Genomic DNA, 22,340 nt, shown 5'->3' with positions numbered 1-22,340 from the left:
TTACATTTTTATCTGAGGATGTTTAATGAGTTTCCTCCCACATGACAAAAACACATTAATAAGCAAGAGCATAGTGAGTGGGAGAGTGTGCTTCTCCTGTCCAGGGTGTCCTCTTCCCTCCCCCCTAGCTTTACTAAGTGGGATCTCTCTGTCTGTCTGTCGGTACTCAATAAAGAAAATGAATGGCATTAAAATGTGAAGATGAGCGGGGGATTAAAAGAAGAGAAAAGATGAAGAGGGTCTCTAAGACAGATAAAGCAGAGTCATATCACTCAGTGAAGAAGATACTGGATCATCTGCAGACATCAGCATAAACAGGAGGAGGGAGGAGAGCAACAGCAGCACGGAGGCCTGACAAACGTCACTCCCACACAAGCACGCCGGGAACATACAGGAAGACGCACACAGACTGACTCTTTAAATCAGACAAGAGAAGGCACGGTAGAGGGTCATTGTGGTGTGGAGGTCAGAGGCTGGCGCGGGGACAACAGGTTTACAGGGTTGGAGTTGACGCAAAAGAAGTTTTCTCCAAATTTTGTGGGTTACTTACAGCCAACATGGTGTACTCCTGAGTGTGTGAGAGAGGCAGTAGGAAAAAGAAGAAGAGTTCACTAGTCTGTCAGAGCTGGATGGAGAAAGCTGATGGGAATATGCTGTTTAATTCAGACCTCCAGGCATTGAAATATTTAACGGGGTAATGATTCGTGAATGGTGAGAATCATGCCGTCACGTATGGGGTGCTTTTTTATGCCAAGCTTTGGTTCCCTTTGATTTGTGTCAAAGAAACACAAAAACACACAAACTTACATACCAAAAAAAAGAAAACACTAAGTGACTTCAGAGTGCTTTGTACGCACTTCAGTCACCAAAGTGAGGGAGTGTAGACAAAGCCGAAGCAGCACGGTTCAACATGTTTATTCTACTTTTAGCCTTCCAATGTGCCTAAATTATTCAGCGCTGCCCTGTATGTGGCTACGTGGGCTTTGAAACCTCTGTCCCCCCGGTGAGCTCCAGAGTTAATGACTGCAGTGAGCAAACGCACAAACCAGCATGGCTCGGTTCAACACACACCACAGCGGTGTGTTGCTGCAGTAATGATCGCTTTAAGTCCCGAGCCCACGTTCACGTCTGCTTTACATACACTGCCGATACCCCTCCAAGCGTTTCGGCTGTGTGACCTTTTGATGTTCCACTGCGGACAAAAGATACGCAAATGCCCAGGGACACACCCTCATGCATTAGCTGAGATAATGTACTCAATGAGGCAGGCGACGGTGCCTCTGCATATTCACTCTCAGTCATTAGAGTCTCTGCTCTCATTCAACATTTACTGGTTTAACTTGTCCCATCCTTGTCGGTCGATATCCCCCCCTTCTCCCTGTGTTAATCCAAATTTGAAGACTTTTATCTTTTAGCTGGTGTTCAAGCTGTTTTCAAGTCTGCTCTCTACCTAATTCTGTCAAGCTGTGTGCCACATTTCTCTGTCATCGCGCTCTCTCATCTTTTTGATTTTTGCTTTACATTTCTGCTTCATAACTTGATTTTTGAACCAGCTCAACTAAAAGCCAGTGTTGCTCATCCTTTCTGCTTTACTTTAATATAGACCATAATTTTACTCAAGTAAAAAAAAGTTTCCCTCCTCCAGAGTAAATCAATATCCAAGATCTAATTTTGGAACTGCACAGAGCCAGACTGCATCTCTTGATCTCTCCTGTGAACGTCTTAATGCCAGTGTTCGATCGGTGCAGCACAAAAGGTTGGCAGTGATGGGTGGCGCGCTTTATCGTCACAAACATTCCTGGTGAGTTGAAAGTGTCCGATGCAGAAATCACTCCAAGCGAGCAAATCCATGTGCAGCATTTGCATTTGGGCCAAACAGTGTCTCACGCCACACATTCATGCTTTCTTTTACCGTACCTGGAATGAAATATTGTTCTCTAGCTATCAGCAGGAGAAAGAAAGACTGCATCAGTATCATGACGCTTCCACGTCCACAAAAGAAAAGAAAGAAAGTATGTCTATACCCAGTTGTTCAACAAACACAGTAATAAAAAACAGTAGTGAAAAAACAAGTTATTTTTGTTCGAGTCATTCTTCAATAATTATATTAGGGTTCAGTAATGTAGGAAGTTTTTGGTGTCAAGGATTAATAATTCAGATTACATGGTCTTTATTAGTCCCACAGTGGAGAAATTCACCATCCAAAATTATAAAGTACTTGACAGCCCAGAAAAAAATGGAATCAATCACAGGCCTGCTCTGCGAGAGGGTGTGGTTTAAGGGCATGTTCCTGTCACTTCCACTACTGTGACACATTGCAAGACATGGGAAGAAGCTCCCTCAGTGTTGGCTGCAACAGTTTACAACAGAGGACGAAGACAAGGAAGTCCGAATCCACGCACAGGCCAAAAAGTTACAGACCAGAAGCCTCTCTGAAGTGAACAGATGTTTTAGTACTGTCAAACTATTTTGCCGTTGATTAAAAATGATGAATTATATATTGTTTTTATATCTACACATTGTGATGGAAACTTCAAAGACTAGACACTTATTCTATCATGCTTCATCTCAACAAGCATCGCTTATTGCCTGCTTTTGTCTTCTAGCCCAGTTTTGTCTACTTCTTGCCAAGGCTCACAACACACACACACATATTAAAGAAGGATTACATTTCACTCGCACCAAGTTGCCACCTTTAAACTCAGCGTTGCGGGCCATATTTGCTCAGATAAAAGAGTTTCCACAGAAGAAGCTGCGGCTCATGAAGAGGACACACCCAGCAGGAACACACAGAATGAGAAGACAGGAGTTTCTCAGGAGTCTGTGCGAGCGGGAGCGTGTGTATGTGTGTGTGTACCTGAGCAGCGGAACTTCTTGCTCTTGATTTGTCCAATTCGTTTATTGGCAAGCCGGCGCGGGCTGGTGCAGCGGGCGCCGCTGGTCTCAATGGGATTGTCTTGCAGGTAGTCAGCCAACCACTTCAGATGGCAGTCACAGATGAAGGGGTTCTGAGCTAAATGACTGCAGCACACAGAGACAAGAGACACACACAAAAGGACGTCAACAGATCTGAGCAACAATCATTGATCTTTGAAGAACGACAACAGTGTTTAACCAGCAACGTTCTGTGTGTAACAATAACCTATTCACAGACTCATAATGATGCGTTTTTGCATGAAAACGCGTGTCCAATAAATCTGTGAAACAACTTGACAAAAGCAGAGTGGGCTCATCTGAACATCACAGCTACTTAAAATGCCCATGGATGGTGAATCTGAGTCTGTGTGGAGCAGTTGTGTGTACGCACAGTGTTTGGATGGCTCTGAGCGAAGAGAACGTTCCCTTGGCGATGGTCTGCAGCTTGTTGTCGTACAGTGAGAGCAGATTGAGGTTGTGGAGGTCTTGAAAAGCATCCACACGCAGACACGCTATCTTATTAGCATTCAGTAACCTGAAAGAAATGAGCAGCAGAGTGAAAGGGAGAAAATGAAAAGCTTATCTTGTTATAATTCCTCCATGAGTGTTTCAAATGTTTCAGGTCAGCGGTGATGATTTTCAATCATGATGTCTGATGACAGCCTTCCAGCAAAGCACTTTCCAGCAGAATATCAATGAAGTGTCTGTGTGTCTATTGTACTCACAGTAGCTGCAGAGAGAAGAGCCCCTCCAAAAGTCCCTTTGAAATCTCTGTGATTTTATTTCCATAAAGGACACTGTGGACGGAAGAAGGAAAAGAAACGGAAACATTATGGAACGATCCATACAGTATCAAGTATCCAGGGGGGCTGCATTGAACGGTTGACCGCAGCTATGAAAGGATGTGATGACACCAAAACAGCTTCATCAAACTGAACATGCAGTCCAGGCCTCCTCAGCTGCAGGTTTCAAGCCCCCAGGGAGTCAGGGATACACGAGTCATGAAATAATCAGGGAAAATCTTTCAGTTGGCTTTGTTCCTGTATTCAGTCAACAGTTTTCAGATAAGAGGAATTTGGGTCACGCACTGTTTTGATCCGAGCCAATGAAGTGCAGGATTGAGACTTATTATTTTTCCGTTTTTGATAGTTGAGGCTGAAAATTTGAGGCTGTCGTGTCAGTAAATACAAAAGGCAAATCTCACGGCTTCCCAACTCCAATTGTTAGATTCTCATAGCTTGAATTAACGTCAAGAGGACATTGTTTATGGCAGGATTCAGCGATTGTGTCTTTCTAACAGCAGCATTCGAGTGAATTAAAGCAGTCCTTGTACTGCTGCTATTTTGCATATATGAATGAGCATAGAGTTATCACTTAAAACTGAAAGAAACAAAAGCTCGCTGTGAATAACAGAGTCGTGCTTGAGGTGAAAAGCCGGGGGCAGCTAGTACAGGTGGACCACTTACTGAGAGACACCCACAGAGCCACACACTCACACCTAGGGACCAGTTAGACTCATCACTTGACCTCCATGTTTTTGGAGTGGAGACCCACTCATGTATGAGGGAAACATACTGTACAAACTCCACATTGACAAGTTCACTCCAAACCACGAATTTCCATTCAAGCTGGCAACCTTCTTGCTTCGAGGTGACAGCAGTAATCGCTACTTCAAATTCAAATTCACCAAATGCCCGAGAACACTGTGTAACCATTTCAAAATGAAATCAAGCACTTCGACATCACAACAAAAGCGGGGGCTCGTATTGCTTTAACCGGATCAGAAATCATTATGAATGAATTGACTCCAATAAAACTGTGTGATACTAAAAGGTTCCCAGCCCTAAAGAGGGCATAGCCACTCCTTGTAGTTGGTATGTTCCAAACCTCAACAACCCAAACACTGAAGCCAAAAATAGTTAGTTATATGGAAGTAAATTCAACTTAGCCACCAAGCGTGCTGGAGCTGCCTGTGCCACAATCTGGTCTTCTAACGCATTTCAACAAATGATACGTCCTCACTCAAGTGTTAACTCCACTTCAATGGCGTCCTACTTATTCAATATCTGCATTTGTTTGGATTAACTGTGCGAATACTTCCGCTCATAATTTTTAATTTGGTAACTGGTCACCTGACCTGCTCCAGTTCAACAGGCAGAAGCCGACATTTTGACTTCAGTAAACACAAGCAAAATGTGGACTATATGTGGACTACAATGTTTAGGGAGTTTTTTTCCCCATTCATTCCCTGCTATGACACTGCTGCCACCTGTTATCATACTGAGCTCATTGCACTCAGAAAATTAACAAATACTATACAGATAAAAACAAAGGATAATAATATTAGGTAACTATTGAAATGAGAGTCTAATGAAGGTATGCGCTGTCTCAGTGTCCTTTCAAGTTATTAGAATCATTATACATACACACAGCTCAACTACTGTGTTTACTTATGACAAAAATGCTTTTGTTTACTCCTCAATGGTGCTTTTGACACATTGCATCTCTAGCTTGTTTCTACAACTGTCTGAAAAGTTTCATAAATGGAGCGTGATCAATGGTTCAATATCTAAAAAATCATGTTACTGACATGTAAGATGGAAACATCCAGCAGCAGGATGAGTTTTACTTTTATAATGCACCCTTTCCCGGGTTCAGTGGTGAGCCGGTGGTGAATTGGGAGGGTCTCTTCAGGAAGGGCATCCTCTTTAAAAGCCAGGCCAAATTAAACAAGCGCACTGGCTGACCCTTGTAGGAGAGAAACGCTAGAAGACAATGATGATGACTTTCCATGAAATTTCATTTATTCCACTGATTTATGTTTCCCTCTAAAGCTGTAAATGAATGGAAATGTCCATAAAAACCTATTTCAGTTATGACATGTCTCGTAAAATGCTGAAAAGTTTTTATTGCCATATATATCTTCAAACATGCTTTTCTGCTGCAGGTTCTTTACATGTAATGCACAGCATGTCCCAACGCCAAACGAAAAACAATCGCCATGGCAACCTCAAATACACAATGTGATGAAATATAATGCTCTGTCATAAAAAGAGTCATATATTTTAAAACCTGACTGTGGGAGTTTAACGCCGCAAAACTAAATGGGAAGTTTTTTTCTTTTTAATATGTAAAGCTCTGAATGTATGAGGGACAAACATGACATCATGCTCTTGGCTCCACAGGGACAAAACACACTAATAAAACCGAGGACCCCCACACTTGGCTCTTTGTCAACAGCATAAAGTATAATTGGTTGTGACTTCTTTTCATATAAAAGTCAGAATGAAAAACAAACCTCTATAAATCACAACAAGGCTCTGGTGCGAAAGATATGAGCTGTTGTCAGAGGGAAGATTTTTCCAGATATGGCGGAGACAAATATGGCAGTGGTGAGACTCCCCCTCCCAACACTGACACACACAGTCATTCAATTTTTTTTCTACACACTGGCTAAACATGTGTTTCAAATTGGCTGTTATTTCATTGTGCTGAGTGTCTGTCCCAGAGAGACCTGAGGCAGAGAAACTCTGGATATGGGAGAAGTCGCGCCATTAAAGAATCACACACATTAGCATGGAGACTCTCTAGCAAACATGCGCGACAAAATCCACGGCTCATTTACGTCAAAGGCAGATCAAAAACACGCCGAGCTACTAAACGTGAGAGACAAATGCTAAGTGTTGCGTCAGCATGAAAGTGCGTCCTATTCTCTCTGTGGTGGATGTGTAATGGGGTGGCAGAAGCCTCCATTCAGCTATTCTGTGTTTATGAATTATTGACTTTCGGGAGGCAAGACCTTAATATAACTCTTCATGAAACAACTCGACGTGGCTCGCTCCTCTATCCTTCACTGAGCTCCACACGCAACTCCGAAAATCTGACCAGCGATTCGGGCCAAACAGGAAGCCAGCTGCACTACTGTTCTTCTCACATGTACGTCCAATTCTCAGAGGCTGGCTCATCATCTCCTGCACATCCATCACTGACACTGTGCAGGAGTATGGGAGCCACTTTTCTGTGAACCAAAGAATCCCAGACATTTCCTTTCCTCGCCACCAAACATTGGTGCTACCAAACACCAACAATCTTGCAGTCTCATCCTGGGTTTTCCTTGTAGAAATCAACAAATCCACACCTAAAACCACCTTCAAGAACTCCAGTCGAATTGTGGTAGTGGCTCTATTGTCAGACTCTAATGTTTGACTGGGTTCTACCCATCTATTGAACAACGTTCATCTGCTTTTATCATGAGTTCATCAAACTTTCAGAGAGCTTTGTGCTTTAACCAAGCTTGTTTTGTGACAATGTGGTAGAGAAAACCCGTTACAGCTCCTGCAATGTCCAACCCACGATCTCCCTCCCTCATATTGTAGACACTGCAGATCAGCCAGCACGTTTTAGTTTGCACAGTTAGCATTTCATCATCTCTCAACACGTCTAGAGAGCTGAATTCATTGACAGTTTCCTTGCCACATCCGGATCGATCTGTGTTTTTGTTCCAATAGATATCCACAGTTCTCATTGAAACATAAACCCAAACAAGATACAATCGAAGACAGTGTGGCTACTTCACAAATCCAATATAAAGAGCTTCACCAGAAAACTAAGCTTGGGAGTCTGGACAAACAGTGTGGTAATTTACGGTTAAGGTTTCATCTTCAGTGTTCTTGTCTGAAGCACTTACAGTGAGTTGAGGGAGCGCAGACCCTGGAAGGCGTCTGAGGCCAACTCCGATATCTGGTTGTTGCTCAAGTCTCTGTCAGAAAGCGAAGCAGAGGCAGGCAAAGAAAAATGCGAAGGTCACAACACGCCACACACCGAATGATTCACTTATTTCCTCATTAACTTACATTCTGCGGAGCTTCTTATAAGGAGAAAAGGCCCCAGCTGGGATGACCTTGATGGCGTTCTGCTCCAGTCGTCTGGAAACAAGCGCACACACACAGGCCATTAAAACCCCCCTATCACATGTAAGTATCACTGCACTTTTGTGTACTGCTGCGCCTTCTCCGGGGATTGTTCTGAAAAAGTCACATTGATGACCAGTTCCAAACACAGCTAATACATTTGATCTTTTGTCCTTGTGCACTGCACGTGTCAACACATTTGGTCAAAGGCAATTCATACTCCTGGTGCCAAACTTCATACACAAGCTGCACATAACTATGAAATGATTGGTGTATTATTTATATACATTTTAGATATGTTATATTCTATAGTCTATTTAAACAGCAACAGTTCTACAACTATTCTTCAAATATTGCTGTCATCTTTGAACAAAATTTGAAATATACAGTCAGAGTAACTACAAAAAATGAAAGATCATGAAAAACATTGTTATTGAGTGTAAATATAAACGCAATTGTTAAAACTCCAAACCACAGGCAACAAACCCCAGACCCGGGTGCCAATACTGGCCCCTTTAAGCCATTTAATATGGCCCACATTTATGTAGAATATAGCAAACCATATCTGAAGACTTTAGGAATAATTGTACATTTTGTTCTGCCAGAGATCACATTTCGCTCTTCTACTTGCTCCCGTCAGTGACCTTGTTATTAGAGCTTTGAGATGCATCGTTCCAAATTCACAAAACAAATGTATATTTTACTGGTTTCAGAGATTTGAAAATGGATCCAGATTTTGTATGGTCAATCTCTGGATGAACTTAAATGATTGACTGAGTAAAGCCAGATGTCAAATAATGGGATCTATATAGATAAAAAGATAAGATAGATGTCATGAAAGTGCTGAGCATGACGCCGCAGGGATGTAACTGTCTTGACTTTTGGTACTTCACGTTCATGCCACAACAGCACATTTGTTCGCCAAACCCTTGGAATTGCTGTAAGTGTTTGTTTGGCTGCATCAGCTGGGAACAATGAAGTCTGGCCAGTGGAAGTGGGGAAAGGAAAATGATACACAGGCAGAAGAAGAAAAAAAAACAGACTTAATCATGTTGACAATCATCGTGACTAGAAAATCAAAGATTTTGCAATAGCTCCTAATTTGATTATAAAGCGTTTCCAACAAAAGGGTTTGATTTCCATTCGCAGCTGTCTTCAGTTCCACTCAGGATTTGTTTTCGCTGAATAACTGTTTATTGTTTTCGAGCGTTTTGAAGCGCCACTGGAACACACGTTTGAACGGCTCCATTCAAACTATTTTTCCAAGATTAAAATGAGTCAATAAGTGATGAAGCCACGAGCCCGACGTGCCAAATCTGCTTAAAGGTTTTTTTATTGTGAGGTTGAACAAGAAGTCTGCAAAGTGAAAAGGAAGAAGGCTCAGTCTGAAGACAAATCGAGCAAACATTCTCATGCAGCATTTGTCACTGGGCAGCGAAAGAAATAGCAAAGTTGGGGTGAATAGAAAAATGTTATTGCGGTCATCTGGTGAATTAAAAATGAATTAAAAATACTGTGTAAAGGCTAGTTCCAGAGATGGTCAATAAAGATGCACAGTAAGGTACATAAATGTTCATCCATGAAAAGTTTGCAGTGTAATTAATGTAATTTAAATGACCTATTTTTGGATATTCATTACATAAATGCCGATGATCTCTGGGCTGACTGGTCTCACAGACAGAAAGAAATGTTACCATAAAACTCCAGCATCTTTGCCTACAAGCTTAATGGCTTCAGTTGTAAAGGAGGGTGCAGTAGATGGGCTTTTATTAGGCTGCAACTCACAGACACACCAGTAGATGCCCCAGGACTTTAGACAGCAAAGGACTCATGTCACCGCAGATGTACATCATGACCAAGCCAAGTGTGGTTTCTGGTTTGACCTGCTGTTTTACTTATATTAAGTCATGTCAGAGGATCTCTCTTTGTTTATCTGGCAAGTGTTCTCTATCTGCTGCTGTAGGTGAGCATTGGAACTGGCGTTTCATTCTTCTCAAAAAGCTACGGATACAGGCAGACTATGATAACACAAGGTCTCATCCAAATGCACGTGCACATAACTTACATCTCTGTAATGGTTTCCGGCAGATTGGTTGGTATTTCTGTCAGGCCTTTTCCTCTGCAGTCCACAATGTTATTACTGCAAGTGCAGGACTCAGGGCACTGTAACACACTGCAGGAGGAATATGATGACGACTGGTGACCTACACGGAGACAGAGGACCAAGATTATCCTGGGATAATATGTGATGCGCAGAGAGAATCCCCGTGGTGCCGCATATTCAAGGTGTCAGATCTTAATGTGCAATATGTAAAAGAGCAGGAGGGTGTGAGAGCGTGAAGGTGAGAGAGAGAGATTCGCTCCTGCTCTTTTATCTTGGCACTGTTATTCATGAAATACAATCAGTTCCTTGAATGAATCATACTTGCCTTCATCCCAGTCTTGGAGTGGTAGAGTGAAAGAAAATAAGAGAAAGCACAACATGTGGCCGCATGAAACCGAAATGTTTGGCGAGCATCATGTGACACAGTGCTCTGTCATTACATACCACTGCAGACAAACTCCTTCTTCTGCACTTCCGCTACGTTGTGGCCCCTCAGATGTGGTGGAGACATGCACTGTGTGTAGAGTCCCAGACGGGGGCGCTGACGCAGCCACTCTGATAACCAGGCCACATGGCAATCGCACTGTAAGTTGTTGGAGTGCAAGCGACTGGAGAGGGGGAACACAAGGATGAACAAAAAAGAACACTGGAATGAGTGATCTGCCCTCAACAGGTCGCACCGTTTCTATTCATATTCACACCACATAAAAGGCCCACGCCTCCGTGACAGGTGACTTACAAGGTTCTGAGCTTTGGCATGTGGTTGAAACTGGCCACTGACAGTCGGGTGATGTTGTTGTTGTTGAGCGTGCTGCAGAGACGCAAGAGAGACCAGACACAGACTGACTCACCAGGAGACCTCACAACAACACCACACTTATTAGCAGTCTTAGCACACTAAATGCAAGACAATGATGTAAGACTCTGAAAGGTAAATTACTACCTAATATCGTGACATGCATTTAAATAAATCTCAACACAGTCCCTTTAATATCGGTAAATGCCTCCTATTGCATTTTATCAAAAAATATTTTTGACTTTTTCATGAGAAATTGACAAAAAAAATGACAATTCTTTAGGTAAATATCACAGCTGTTGACATTGCTAGACATTTTTACATCATCACTTACATCAGCACAATGCAACAAAATAGCTAGCTCCTTGACGGATAAACTCCACCTGATATTAGGAATCCATGTTTCTACTCTGGTTTCTGATGATAAAAATCTACTCACAGAACTTCCAGGTCACGCAGCGCTCGGAAGGCTCCATCCTCGATACAGCTGATGTGGTTGTAGTCCAACTGCCTACACACAAAATCAATTGAAATATAAACCCACAGTGATTTAATCCTTCACGATCACAGAGGAAAATAATGAAATGAATCCTTCCTTGATGGCTCTCCGTTACCTGAGCTCTTTGTTCTGGCAAAATGTTGTTATCGCCGTAAAGCTACGATTCACTTCCCCCCCTCTGCTATCTGACGGCTAATTTGTATGCTTGCCTCTCTTTACTGCTCCCTCTCTCTCTCTTTCTCACGTTGGCTTCGCTGAAACAATTTCATTAAGACATAAGGACGGTAAATCATGTGCTGTCACCGTCCGTGTGTGTCATGAGTTTAAACGCTCTCAGGAGGCAAGTTCCTCAATAAGGAACAATTTGTACAACTCTTCATTAGCTAATACACTTGGCTAATAACAAAAGCTAATTCAAGGTGGGACACAATGATGGCTTTTCATAACACAACACAATGACCAAGCAAACAAAGTGGTACATTGGCAAACTTCCAACAGTCTTTAATGGAGCTGTCAAATCCATGAAAAGTTCATGCTACTTTAATTTGGATTCTTGATGTTTCGTGCTGAGGTAAGCTACACTGGACGACACAGTGGACACGGATTTATTTAAGCCTGTTTTGCTTGTAAAAATGGTGTTTTTCATGAACAACGTTAGCAGCGTGTTACTGTGAAGACATGGTGACACGTCACCTGGCTCACATCTACTTCATAGTCCAAGGTGCTTAATGCTTTAATGACACTGGCTTCTCCTGCACGAGGATCTCCAAACTCGCCACGCAGTTCGTGACAACCAGGAAATACGTCACCCACTCTAATTTAAATACACATTGCTTCAGTTTTGATTTATGTTGATTTATGTTTAAACATTGATTTAAAGTGGCGTGCTCAATGACTACTACCTTTTTCTTTCTTCTCTGAAATTATTTTCCAAAAGACATTCATTTCAGGCTGGGTTAAAAAACAAATGTTGTGCAAGGTCATATATTGATTCATGCTGTGTACTACGTCTGTCTATAGTTCGAACCACTCATGTGATCATTAGTATCTTTAACAATGGGCTGTATTAGTTACAGCATTAGCTCTCAGAGAATCTCGGCCATATTCAAGCTAAACTGATAACCAAATTGAAATCAGATTGGGCCCATGCAAATAGATCCCCATCGACTTGGGAAAGTGAATCAATACCCAGGTCTGCCATTAGTTGACCAGTGCAAGATGATATAGATTGAAAGATATGCATAAACAATACAAGCATATTTCTGGGTGTCTGCTGGTGTTTATGTCCCCGCATCCATCATGCTGGACTGGTGGCGTGAAGTCTTTCTCAGGCCAGGTTCTGAGTGTGATGGATTACACAGATGAAAAAATCATTTCAACTGCTTGACAGAGTGTTGCACTTTTCTTAAAGGTCAATATCCAATTAAAAATAGATCTACAGGAAAACAAGGATGTGTAGGTTGAAGAACTCGCTTTGGTTAGTTTGGTGGCTTCTCACACAAAATACCTTGTTTTGATAAATTGTATTTGTAAAACTACACATCACTTTTTAATTTGAGGAATGAACCCTTCAGGGCGCAAAGCTGTCGCTCATTTGAATAGTGTGATCTGTCGCCATTCTCATGAGAAAGTGAAGGGAAAGGCAACACTTATCAAATTAGGAAGCAAAAAATGTTTTTTTTTTTTAACTAACATGGATTCCACTCATCTACATAGCAGTCTGCCAGCCATTTACACTAAGTCCACAGAGTGATACGTAACATAATGTGCTAAACACAAACAGAATTTTAACAAAATAGATTTGGTTCTATTCACACTATCACTCTCTGATCTCCACATATTCTCCACGAGTTAAGTCAGCAACTGAATATGTGCTAAGATAAGCAGGTTTAAAATTGATCCTTGAGGACACCAGTGGTCAAGGTCATATTGATCTGAAAAGAGAACAAAGACGTGACATCCATTGATTTGTTTTAAATAAATGGATTCACCTTTCTGTTCAGTTTAGCTAACATGTTAATTGTATATACTGATGGAAGTTAACAAAAAATGGTCTGTTGACTTGTTCATTCGTGAGACCACTGATCGACTGGTAACCAGGTGAAAAGTGCCCTGGTGCAGACACTAATGCTCTTCTTATGGGCCACATCTTTAGAGAAGCTAAAAACTCCACGGCTTCTCACCTAGATCATGATGAAGATACACTAATCGGTCCGCATTTAAACCCTATCATCCTGACACCGTCAGCAGTGGAGGTTACACTTCAGCAAGACTCACAAAAGTAATGATCCTGCATTAATAACGAGGCAAATCATAAAGTCGGTTAAACATCAAGACCCTAACAAAAATGTGATTTCCAACTTCCAAAACTGTTTTCTCCTCACACCCAACACTAGCCGTGAACATAAACAGGAACACATAAAAATGTGCCCTTTGCAATAATTGCATTGTGTTCGTCATAAAATGTTCAGTTGCACACAGCAATGGGAAAAAAATCAATTTCCATAAAATGACACTCAGACAAGTACTTTATCTGTCAGTTGAACTGCAATCATCTTTCATCATCATAATTCCAGCAGAAGCAAAACATGAAGACAGAAATGCCAGCGACCTGACATGCACTTGTGCGCGCACACACACTGTTGGCGATACACAGCGGTCGATAGTGCGAGCAGAAGCCACTTGGCATTTAAGAGAATGAAATATTGATGCGCAGACACATGGGGATTGTGCGCATTCGCAAGCATGGTGAGAGTGGGTGACAGTTGTGCATGCATATACATGAAAACAAAATCCACTTACAGGTTCTTAATCTCCACCGCTCCCCTGAAGGCTTTCCGTGGAACCCCCTGGATCTGATTCTCGCTGAGATCACTGCAGTGAGAGAAGCAGAAGTCAGACTCATTTAGAGAGCAGGAGAAATGTGAGAGAGCGTTTGAGTCAAGCGGTCACACAGCCGCTGTGCTGAGCAGTACAGGGGTGATCACAGGAGCACGGCAGGCAAAAGTCAAGCTCAGCAACAAAAAGCAGCCTCTTGCCCAGGAAACACTCCAAATCATAATGTAATAATCTTTCCCCAAGCTCCCAGACCTTCCTCGACAGGTATGTGGGTTCAGGGAATGTACATTTAAAGCATATACTGTATCTGACTAAACCAACCATTGGGGGGCGCTAGTGAACTCCATTAAAGTCATACCCTCCTGCCAACACTGCTCTCAGATTGACTTAACAAATAAAGCATGTGTGAGCAGAGCGGGGCTGTTTTGGGTGATTTGTTTACCAATGCTCTAGTTTTATTTATGTGTTTGTTCATGTGCGGTTGGAATGATTGAGAAAACAACTTTTCCCCAGGAGGAAAATTCACCTAAACATGAAGGGTCACCATGGAAAGTGTGAAAAGTTTAACTGCCTTACTTTCTGGGTTAACGACACAAACATGTAAAAAGAAATGTGCATCTATCCAAACATCCATTTTCTGGAGCCTCATTGTGTGAGACACACTGGCATCCAGGGTTGAGTGCAATAAAATAAATCTGATCAATATAGAAAAGTTTCCTGCTGTGCGAGCCACTGAATGAAATAAATATGTTTAAGCATAAAATAAAGCACAATAATAAAATGATAAATAACAATGTACAGGAGAGAAACTGAGGTTAAGTCGGGAGCAGTGCAGATGAACAGCTAACAGATGTATAGCTCGATGTGGACCACTCAGTGTTTGTGTGTCACGCTCCAGACAGACTATTTGACCCTTCACTATTGACCTTCCCTCTCCTAACCCCAGTTGGCGTTCTCTGACCTTTACTATGGTAAGCAGCTAACTGCTAATGCCTTCCACACATTCTTCAGTCTGTGACTCAAGAATCAGAGAATCATCAGTTACCAACAGAAAACGGCGAGAAATACGACTTGAAGGTTGAACGGGGTTATAACCACAACACACTGCCCTGCCAGAGAGTGTGTGCTCACTGGCCCGCTCATATGGAGTGTATCCTGATACTGTTTTCACGGAACCAGGGGGAATTTGGAAAACAGCCTGGCTTTATTAGCCACAGAAACTCAGGAACTAAATAAATATTCAGCAAGTGCTCCATTAGTTGGAGCACACATCGGCCTTCCCACTCTAGATGTCACAAACCTGACGCAGACATCTGCAAAATATGTTCCTGTGTCACAGACTGGACAGGTTGACAGGTCTAAGCATACACTCACCTCTCTGTAAATACTTAGCTGGAGTATATTTACACACACACTTAGCATGTTTTCTCTGCATACAGAAGCGTCAGTCTCGATTAGAGTAATCCAGCAAAGATAAACACTTAAAGATCCAAGTTTGGATTTGGGCGATCCAAGTGGAATAGAGACTCGATGTGAGTGTGTGGTTAGACATGAATCTATTAGAGCATGATCATAATTGGAAAACTGATATTTTTCAAGTCCCTCCACCATCACAGGTAAATGTAGGGTATATATTTTTGATTTGAGAAATCATGTTTTCATGTGTGTAGGAGCATTCTCCACCTAACATATACTGCATCATCAAAATTAGACAAAAAATGTCATGAGGGTATCATTTAAATACAAAAAAGTATCCTAAAGAACATGCTCCTGGGTTTTTTGATAGGCCAAATGTGTGAAACTGAAATGAAACACAAATGAAATAAAATTTACTGATGAGTGCATTATTAAAAAAAAAGTGAGCTATATAAGAATTAAATGATTCAGTTGAAAATTCGCTAAAAAGTCTTTTCATCTTGTTATTGTTTATAATAAATAAATTATAGTTAGAAATAACAGTAGAATATACTAAGACACAAAAATTAAAAGGAATAAATACCAGAATAACCAAACATTCAGCAACAAACTTGAAAAACAATGTATTTTTCAAATAATTATTGTATCTTTAAATATAAAATCCAAAAGACTTTGAAAGTATATAATACTACTATAATTACAAAAACAATTATTACAATAACTACTTCTACTGCTACTATTACTACCACACTACTACTACTACTACTACTACTACGACTACTACTAATAATAATAAATTGATTTGTCCAATAATATTGTTACAAAGGAAATAAAATAAAATAAAAATAATGTTAGCGACAGTAAACTTGCACAGCTGGGGAAATAGTCCAAAGACAAGTTGGATTACATAAGTGAGCATTCAATAATCAATGTGAAGCCTGAAAAGAAGAGACTTTCTCAGAACTATGGTTTCCAGTGGGTCAAACCCTAAAGAAAGAGAGGAGCAGAGAAAGCTGGTTGATGGTTTGTTGTCTCCGTCAGATGGAAAAGTACCTGATGATTTGTTGATATTACCTTTCCACTGTTTTGTTTCTATGACCTTTTGTGGCTTTCTTCCTCGCACACTCGCCCTTCTCTATCCGCTTTACCACAGCTCTCTCTTCCTCTTTTCCTAAATTGGTCTGGTTTTTGCACTTCCTTAAGCTTTAACCTCCAACCTTTGCCCCGGTGCCTAAACCAAAAGGGTTACCTTCATTAAATGAGGCTCCCACTGGGCTCACTGAGTGTGTGTGTGTGTGAGAGAGTTTTGTTTGATCAAGCCGGAGGTTTGGAAGCCACACAGGAACTATATCACGCTGCTAAGTTAGGAACACTACGAAAGTGAAAAGCCTACCACACACATGCTGCTGAGAGTGACAGCTGACAGAGTTGTGGGGCATGTTTTCGGAAAAGGGGGATTTTATTTCAAGACCACAAAAGTCTGTATGCCTCACTGGTGTTTCTAATTGACCCTGTTTAAAGTTTTATAGAAAATTTTTGGTTATATCTGAATTGCATTTGGACTCCTCTGTGATTTGAATCACCCAGCATGCCTGGCTGAACTTAGTGGGGACGACAATTGGACTCGCTGCGTCTGCCATGTGCATCACATGAATCAAGTTAGAAATCGGTGCAGAAATCAACCTACATTGAAAGCTAAGTGAAGCGGATCATTACTGTAGAGGCAGTTTATCTGGATGTAAACCAGGGATGTGTCCAAGATAAAGACGGGGAAGAAGAAAACCAATGACTTGGTGATTAAGGAGAACATGAAGAGGACAGGGTGACGATGAACGACGCACAAAATAGGCTAAGGTGGAGGAGGAAATGAGTTAGAGAAGATAGCTGAGACGCACCTCCTCATAACATCCAAATAACTGCAATGAGGACTCAACTCTACCATTAAATCAAGCGCACAAATAGTTCCACTTGCAAACTACACTCGACAGCAGTCAACTGAACCCTTAGACTGCACTTCTCAAGTGACTTAGTTGGACAGGGTTGATCCAAACAAAGAAAGAGTAAATGCCTTGATGGTGATGCTTCGGAAGGAAAACGTTCTTTCAGTTTATTGAAACACCTGTGCGTAACATTTTACGCTTGAAGTCCACTTTCCCAACGTCAATACATTACGCCATGGGAGTGAGCATGGGTTGCTGAATGTTACTAACATGAATCTAAAGACGGTAGATAATTGGACGAGAAACAGATGACTTAACTTAAGTGACTTTCTGGATTACCATCTGGATCCTTGACTCTTTTAAAGGTCTTGTTAATCTCTGAGCTCATGCAACTTTACAGCTCTGTGTGTGTTATATGAGAGAGAAAATAAAAGCTATTGAATTATATAGGCATTTTCTTAATACTATACGTTAAGGAAATGCAGGGCTATGATACTATAAAAAATCACAACATGGGAGCAAATGAGGTTTGTTCCCTCTGAGTTTTTTTTATTGGATGGAGCCATTAAACAAGTAAAAAGTTACTGCTGAAGAGTCATCTGCTCCAACTTACTGCAGTAATCTCCTTAAGCTCAAGTTGTGAGACCCCTGACCAGCGGACATAGTTGTTGTGTTGTGGTGTTGTTAAGTGGCCTTCAAAGGGAGGAGGATGTTTTGGAAAAAGATATAAAGCTGACCACTCATTACTTGCTTGTTTGTGTACAAGTGGATTTCATTTACACGCCATTGTCTTTTGGAGACTTAAATCCCCTGGTGACTCACTGCAAGGAGTTGAGTAATCACATGTGTGGAGCTCAAAAAAATGACTGGCGATTCAAGATGGACAGTTCCCAAACATGTTGCCCTGAGTGAGTGAATAGTGTTTCAAGCTCAGTTCAATTATTTATCATTACTTATTTGTCAACATTCACCTTTTGTTGATCAATGAATTGGGCCACGTCTTAACTGAGATCCAAACCCAAGACCTCCTACTCCAAAGGCATTGTTACTCTCCATTGAGCTAAAGATTGTTTGGTGACACTTAAGTTAGGGAACTTTTTTTTTTAACCATAAATAAACCTTTTATTCATATGTGTATTAGCTGCATATTATCCACTGACAAGAAACAAGAAGCTATGATTCTCTTTAGGGTGAACTTTAGTGTAGATTTTCATTCATAAACCTAAATAAATAAGATTCATATAATTGAGATATGAATGTTTGACCTCCTTAATATGATTTTTTTCATTGATGGTCTGAATGTCTTTGTATATGTGTGTTCACGATGAAGTCAGGTCTCCAACGTTAAGAGCTTAGGGCTGCTTTTCTAAAAGGTCTTTTCACTGAGAGAGGGGCTTTTGACGCTCTGCGTGTCTAAAAAGACGAGGGCATGAAAGAAAAGCACTCAAAGTTCCCCTCCACCTTCCTGAACTCGCCCCCTACACAGAACACACCAACTGTTACACTCTGTTATACAGTTTTTCCACATTGTTTAATGTATGTGTGTGTGTGAGTGACTGTCGCAAGAGTCTTCCCAGATCCTGGAATGCCGGGTGTTCTCATGTGTTACTGTGTGTGGCGGGGCCCGAGCCAGAGTTGGCAGAGCAATAAACTAATCATCTTGTTCAAATCCTTCTCCGGGACTTTAATCCTATTAAGTACCAGAATGTGTGAATGTGGGTAGGGATGGAGCCAGGAGGAGTCAAAAGGAGAATCTGGAGGAGAAAGTGAGCTTCACTGGGAATATGATTCAAGATGTAAGCTTCACGCCAGTCAAAGGTAGGTGTGTGTGTGTGGTGGTGCATGTGTGCATGTGTGACTCAAAGCAAAGAGGGAGGAGAGAAGACCACTTCCTGAAGACCATTGAACACACAGGATGTCATGTTTTTGACCTCAAATTATAATAGTTTTGGCTGCGCACAGGCAGGTTTTTTTTTCATGACGCTTTATGGAGTGACAAAACTGAGAATGGACCGCTCTTCACTGCATTGTTTTTGTTGACAACAATTTTCGAGAACGAACTTATGCAGCCTTCTGTACATCACATGCAACTACATTTAATGATGGATAAAGAGGGCCCTATGGTTACCACATCTGGGTGAACATGTTTATTGTAAAAAGAGACTAGAATTGTTCTGTTGTCCTCCATACATACATTTACAATACCACTTGGTGATAACCGGTCAGACAAGAGTTTCAGTCTAAACCCTATTTTGAAAGTGTAGATGGCGCAAAAGAAAACATGCCAAACTAATCAGCTATTGATAATCTACTGAAACTGTCCATTTGTTGGTTCAACTGTTGCAGTGCATTACGGGACCAGTCATTTTCACTGTACAGTGCTGTGGGACACCTGGGGGAAGTCAGCAGAGAGTCCAGCAGAGTTGTCCACTGCAGACTGAAAAATAAACTCTATAATTTCATGTGGAGTAAAAAATTGTTTTTTAAAAACAAAATCGTACATCACTTCAATAACTCTTTGGGGGGATTCATGGGTTGGACCATACATGATGGTGAAAGACACTTAATCTGAGTTGCTTTGGATCAAAGTACAGTATCTTCTAAATGACGTGTCACATCACACCCGTCCCCTGAAAACCTGAGCCCAAGATAGGAAAAACTTGAAGGAATGATTTGTTCACAAATGTGCCTCCCTCCTCTCCCTCTCCTCCTCTTCTTCTCCGCTCCTCATATAATGAGTCTAATCCATCAGCCAGACAGAATTAATCGTATTCCAATACCAGCGTGTTCACTGGCTGCTCACTGCTGTCTCTGTCTCTACGAGTCAATAACCCCAACTCTAACGCCGCCACCCCGTCTATGACAGAGCGTTGTGTATACGCATGTGTGTGTCACTGCGTGTGTCGACTCCTTTTTTTGTGTATCAGTGAATTTTAAAACCACCTCAGCAGTACGGCCAAATTTATTGCCGTCCCAGGCTGGATGAGTGTCCAAAACACACAAAAGATGCAGACGCAGAATTGTACACCGCAGTGAAAATGACCACTCTACGACACACTGCCAGACCAAACTTTTGGTCAGTGATGTCATATCCTTTTCCTGTTTGCGTCGGACATGGCCGTACAATAATAAATATGACAGATAACCGCTGTTGAGTTTGCGTGTCAGTCTGCCAGGCGAGCTCCTTTTCACCCACGTTTCTGACCTGGTATGACACAAACTCTGTGACCCAATAAGCAGAAGAGGCCTCCTCCTCTCCTTTGTCCGCCTCCTTTCCATTTCATAACCTCAACATCATAAAAGGCCCAAAAAGGATTCTCACAAGAGGATAAAGTATCAATCTGCTGCCCAACGATCCGTTGTCGTTCTCAGCCTCCATTTTCCACAGATTTTTCTCTTCCACATAATTTGCTTCATCAATCAGTGGCAGGGCCGATCCGCTGATCACTCAATCATTGCATCTTTCCATCCATCCCTCACTCTTTTTGGATCTGGCTCACGTTCAGAACCGAACCGTCCAGTGTCAGAGGACCCCAGAAGAGAATGAGCCAGCAGCCGTTTACTCATTGAAACCTGGCGGCACTGTTTTGACGCAGCGAACACACGACCGGGGAACAAATAAGCCGTCAATAAACATTTTAACCACAACACAATATGCATGTCATTCTTTTTCCCTTGAACATAATTTTTAATGTGATTCATTTGAGCTTGGGAAAAGAGTTTTGTGGCTAAAGCAATGAGGGGTTCTGTAGCGCAGCACTGGAAAGGCGGATCAAGTGTGTGTGCGTCTGCAGAAAAAGGCGACTTACTCACTCTTGTGTTGTTATTCACAGTTTACAAACCATGACAAGACTGGCAGAGATAACCACACACGCACTCTCTCTCAGTCTCTTTCTCCAGCACATGCGTGCAGGAACATACACTCACACAGTGTGCGGTTTCTTTTTACCCTCCCCGTGTTTGCACAGCAGTTTGGAGTGATTTCCGAGATGCAAGCTCAGATCCAGAGATAAACCGGCAGTTTTTCTTGTAGATTAACTGATGATTCAGGGAAGAGGAATCATAGCAGGATAAGTCAGCCAAAATTCTGATCAACTCAAGTCTTACAGTCAGTCACAAAAAACATTTCCAAGAATTTTCGAAACCTTAAGTTAATAAATACAGAATTAATTGAGCTCACTGGTAGCTTGGCACTAGGTGTCACAACTTCCACTTCAAACTTTGCCACATCACGAGTTGAAAACAATAGTTGAAAAGATTCACTTTGACCTAGGCAGAAGAAAGACACCAACGGAATCTAAAGCCAAATATATCAACAACAACAATGAGCATTAACAGGTCTGGTCTAGACAAACCAGTGCAAACAAACTAAGAAGCCACACTGCTGCGACTGCACCAAACACTGACATTTATGAAGCTCTGAGTCTTGTATGTTTCTATTTACAAATACAAATAGTAACAGGAAAACTGGACAAAGTGGACATGACTCTTTCAATAAAGAATGATTGGATTCCCCTCAACCACTGCGTGCTTGTTGTGTGTGAACTTGGTTATCCTACATTGTGGATAACCAATTCTTGACAAATCACTATCCTCCTCCACACCAGATTAAGCACCAATTTGAGGATTAAAAGTTTAAATTAACTGGGCCGTTGTAATTGAATTTAAATTTGGTTCAGAGTCCTGGTTGAGGTTAGTTATAGATTTTGGTTTCGGCAGAGAGGCTGGGGAAAGCATTATGGCAATGTGTGTGTGTGTGTGCCAGAGAGTCTAGAAAAAAGTGTTTCCTCCCTCGAGGCCTCTCACTTGAACTGGATGTGAGAATGAAGCTCCCGTCAATCGTCTCAGGGCTGTTCAGGGAAATGAGCGATTCGCTGGTGGACCGCGGGGCGATAAGCCTGCCCAGTTAACAGTATCTGAT

General features: G+C 41.7%; 1 protein-coding gene across 12 annotated transcripts in view; it reads right to left on the bottom strand.

The window, feature by feature from the left end:
• LOC128753923 (slit homolog 2 protein-like) overlaps window positions 1-22,340 on the bottom strand; it is an 82,502-nt gene that overhangs the window by 19,142 nt on the left and 41,020 nt on the right. For 8 of the 12 annotated variants that reach the window (XM_053856124.1, XM_053856125.1, XM_053856127.1 and 5 more), the window contains exons 5-16: window positions 14,028-14,099; window positions 11,166-11,237; window positions 10,670-10,741; window positions 10,375-10,538; window positions 9,892-10,030; window positions 7,770-7,841; window positions 7,604-7,675; window positions 3,642-3,713; window positions 3,308-3,451; window positions 2,858-3,021; window positions 1,918-1,941; window positions 551-568 (exon numbers count right to left, since the gene is read on the bottom strand). In XM_053856124.1, coding sequence (XP_053712099.1) covers window positions 551-568; window positions 1,918-1,941; window positions 2,858-3,021; window positions 3,308-3,451; window positions 3,642-3,713; window positions 7,604-7,675; window positions 7,770-7,841; window positions 9,892-10,030; window positions 10,375-10,538; window positions 10,670-10,741; window positions 11,166-11,237; window positions 14,028-14,099 — 1,085 coding nt within the window. The remainder of the gene's footprint in view (window positions 1-550; window positions 569-1,917; window positions 1,942-2,857; window positions 3,022-3,307; window positions 3,452-3,641; window positions 3,714-7,603; window positions 7,676-7,769; window positions 7,842-9,891; window positions 10,031-10,374; window positions 10,539-10,669; window positions 10,742-11,165; window positions 11,238-14,027; window positions 14,100-22,340) is intronic. The other 4 variants (XM_053856129.1, XM_053856133.1, XM_053856136.1 and 1 more) reach the window with 2 other exon arrangements.

This window comes from Synchiropus splendidus, chromosome 2 (genome assembly GCF_027744825.2).
Source record: "Synchiropus splendidus isolate RoL2022-P1 chromosome 2, RoL_Sspl_1.0, whole genome shotgun sequence".
NCBI lineage: Eukaryota > Metazoa > Chordata > Actinopteri > Syngnathiformes > Callionymidae > Synchiropus > Synchiropus splendidus.
Note: the sequence above shows the minus strand (reverse complement) of the source record. Positions and strands in the feature narration are given on the sequence as shown.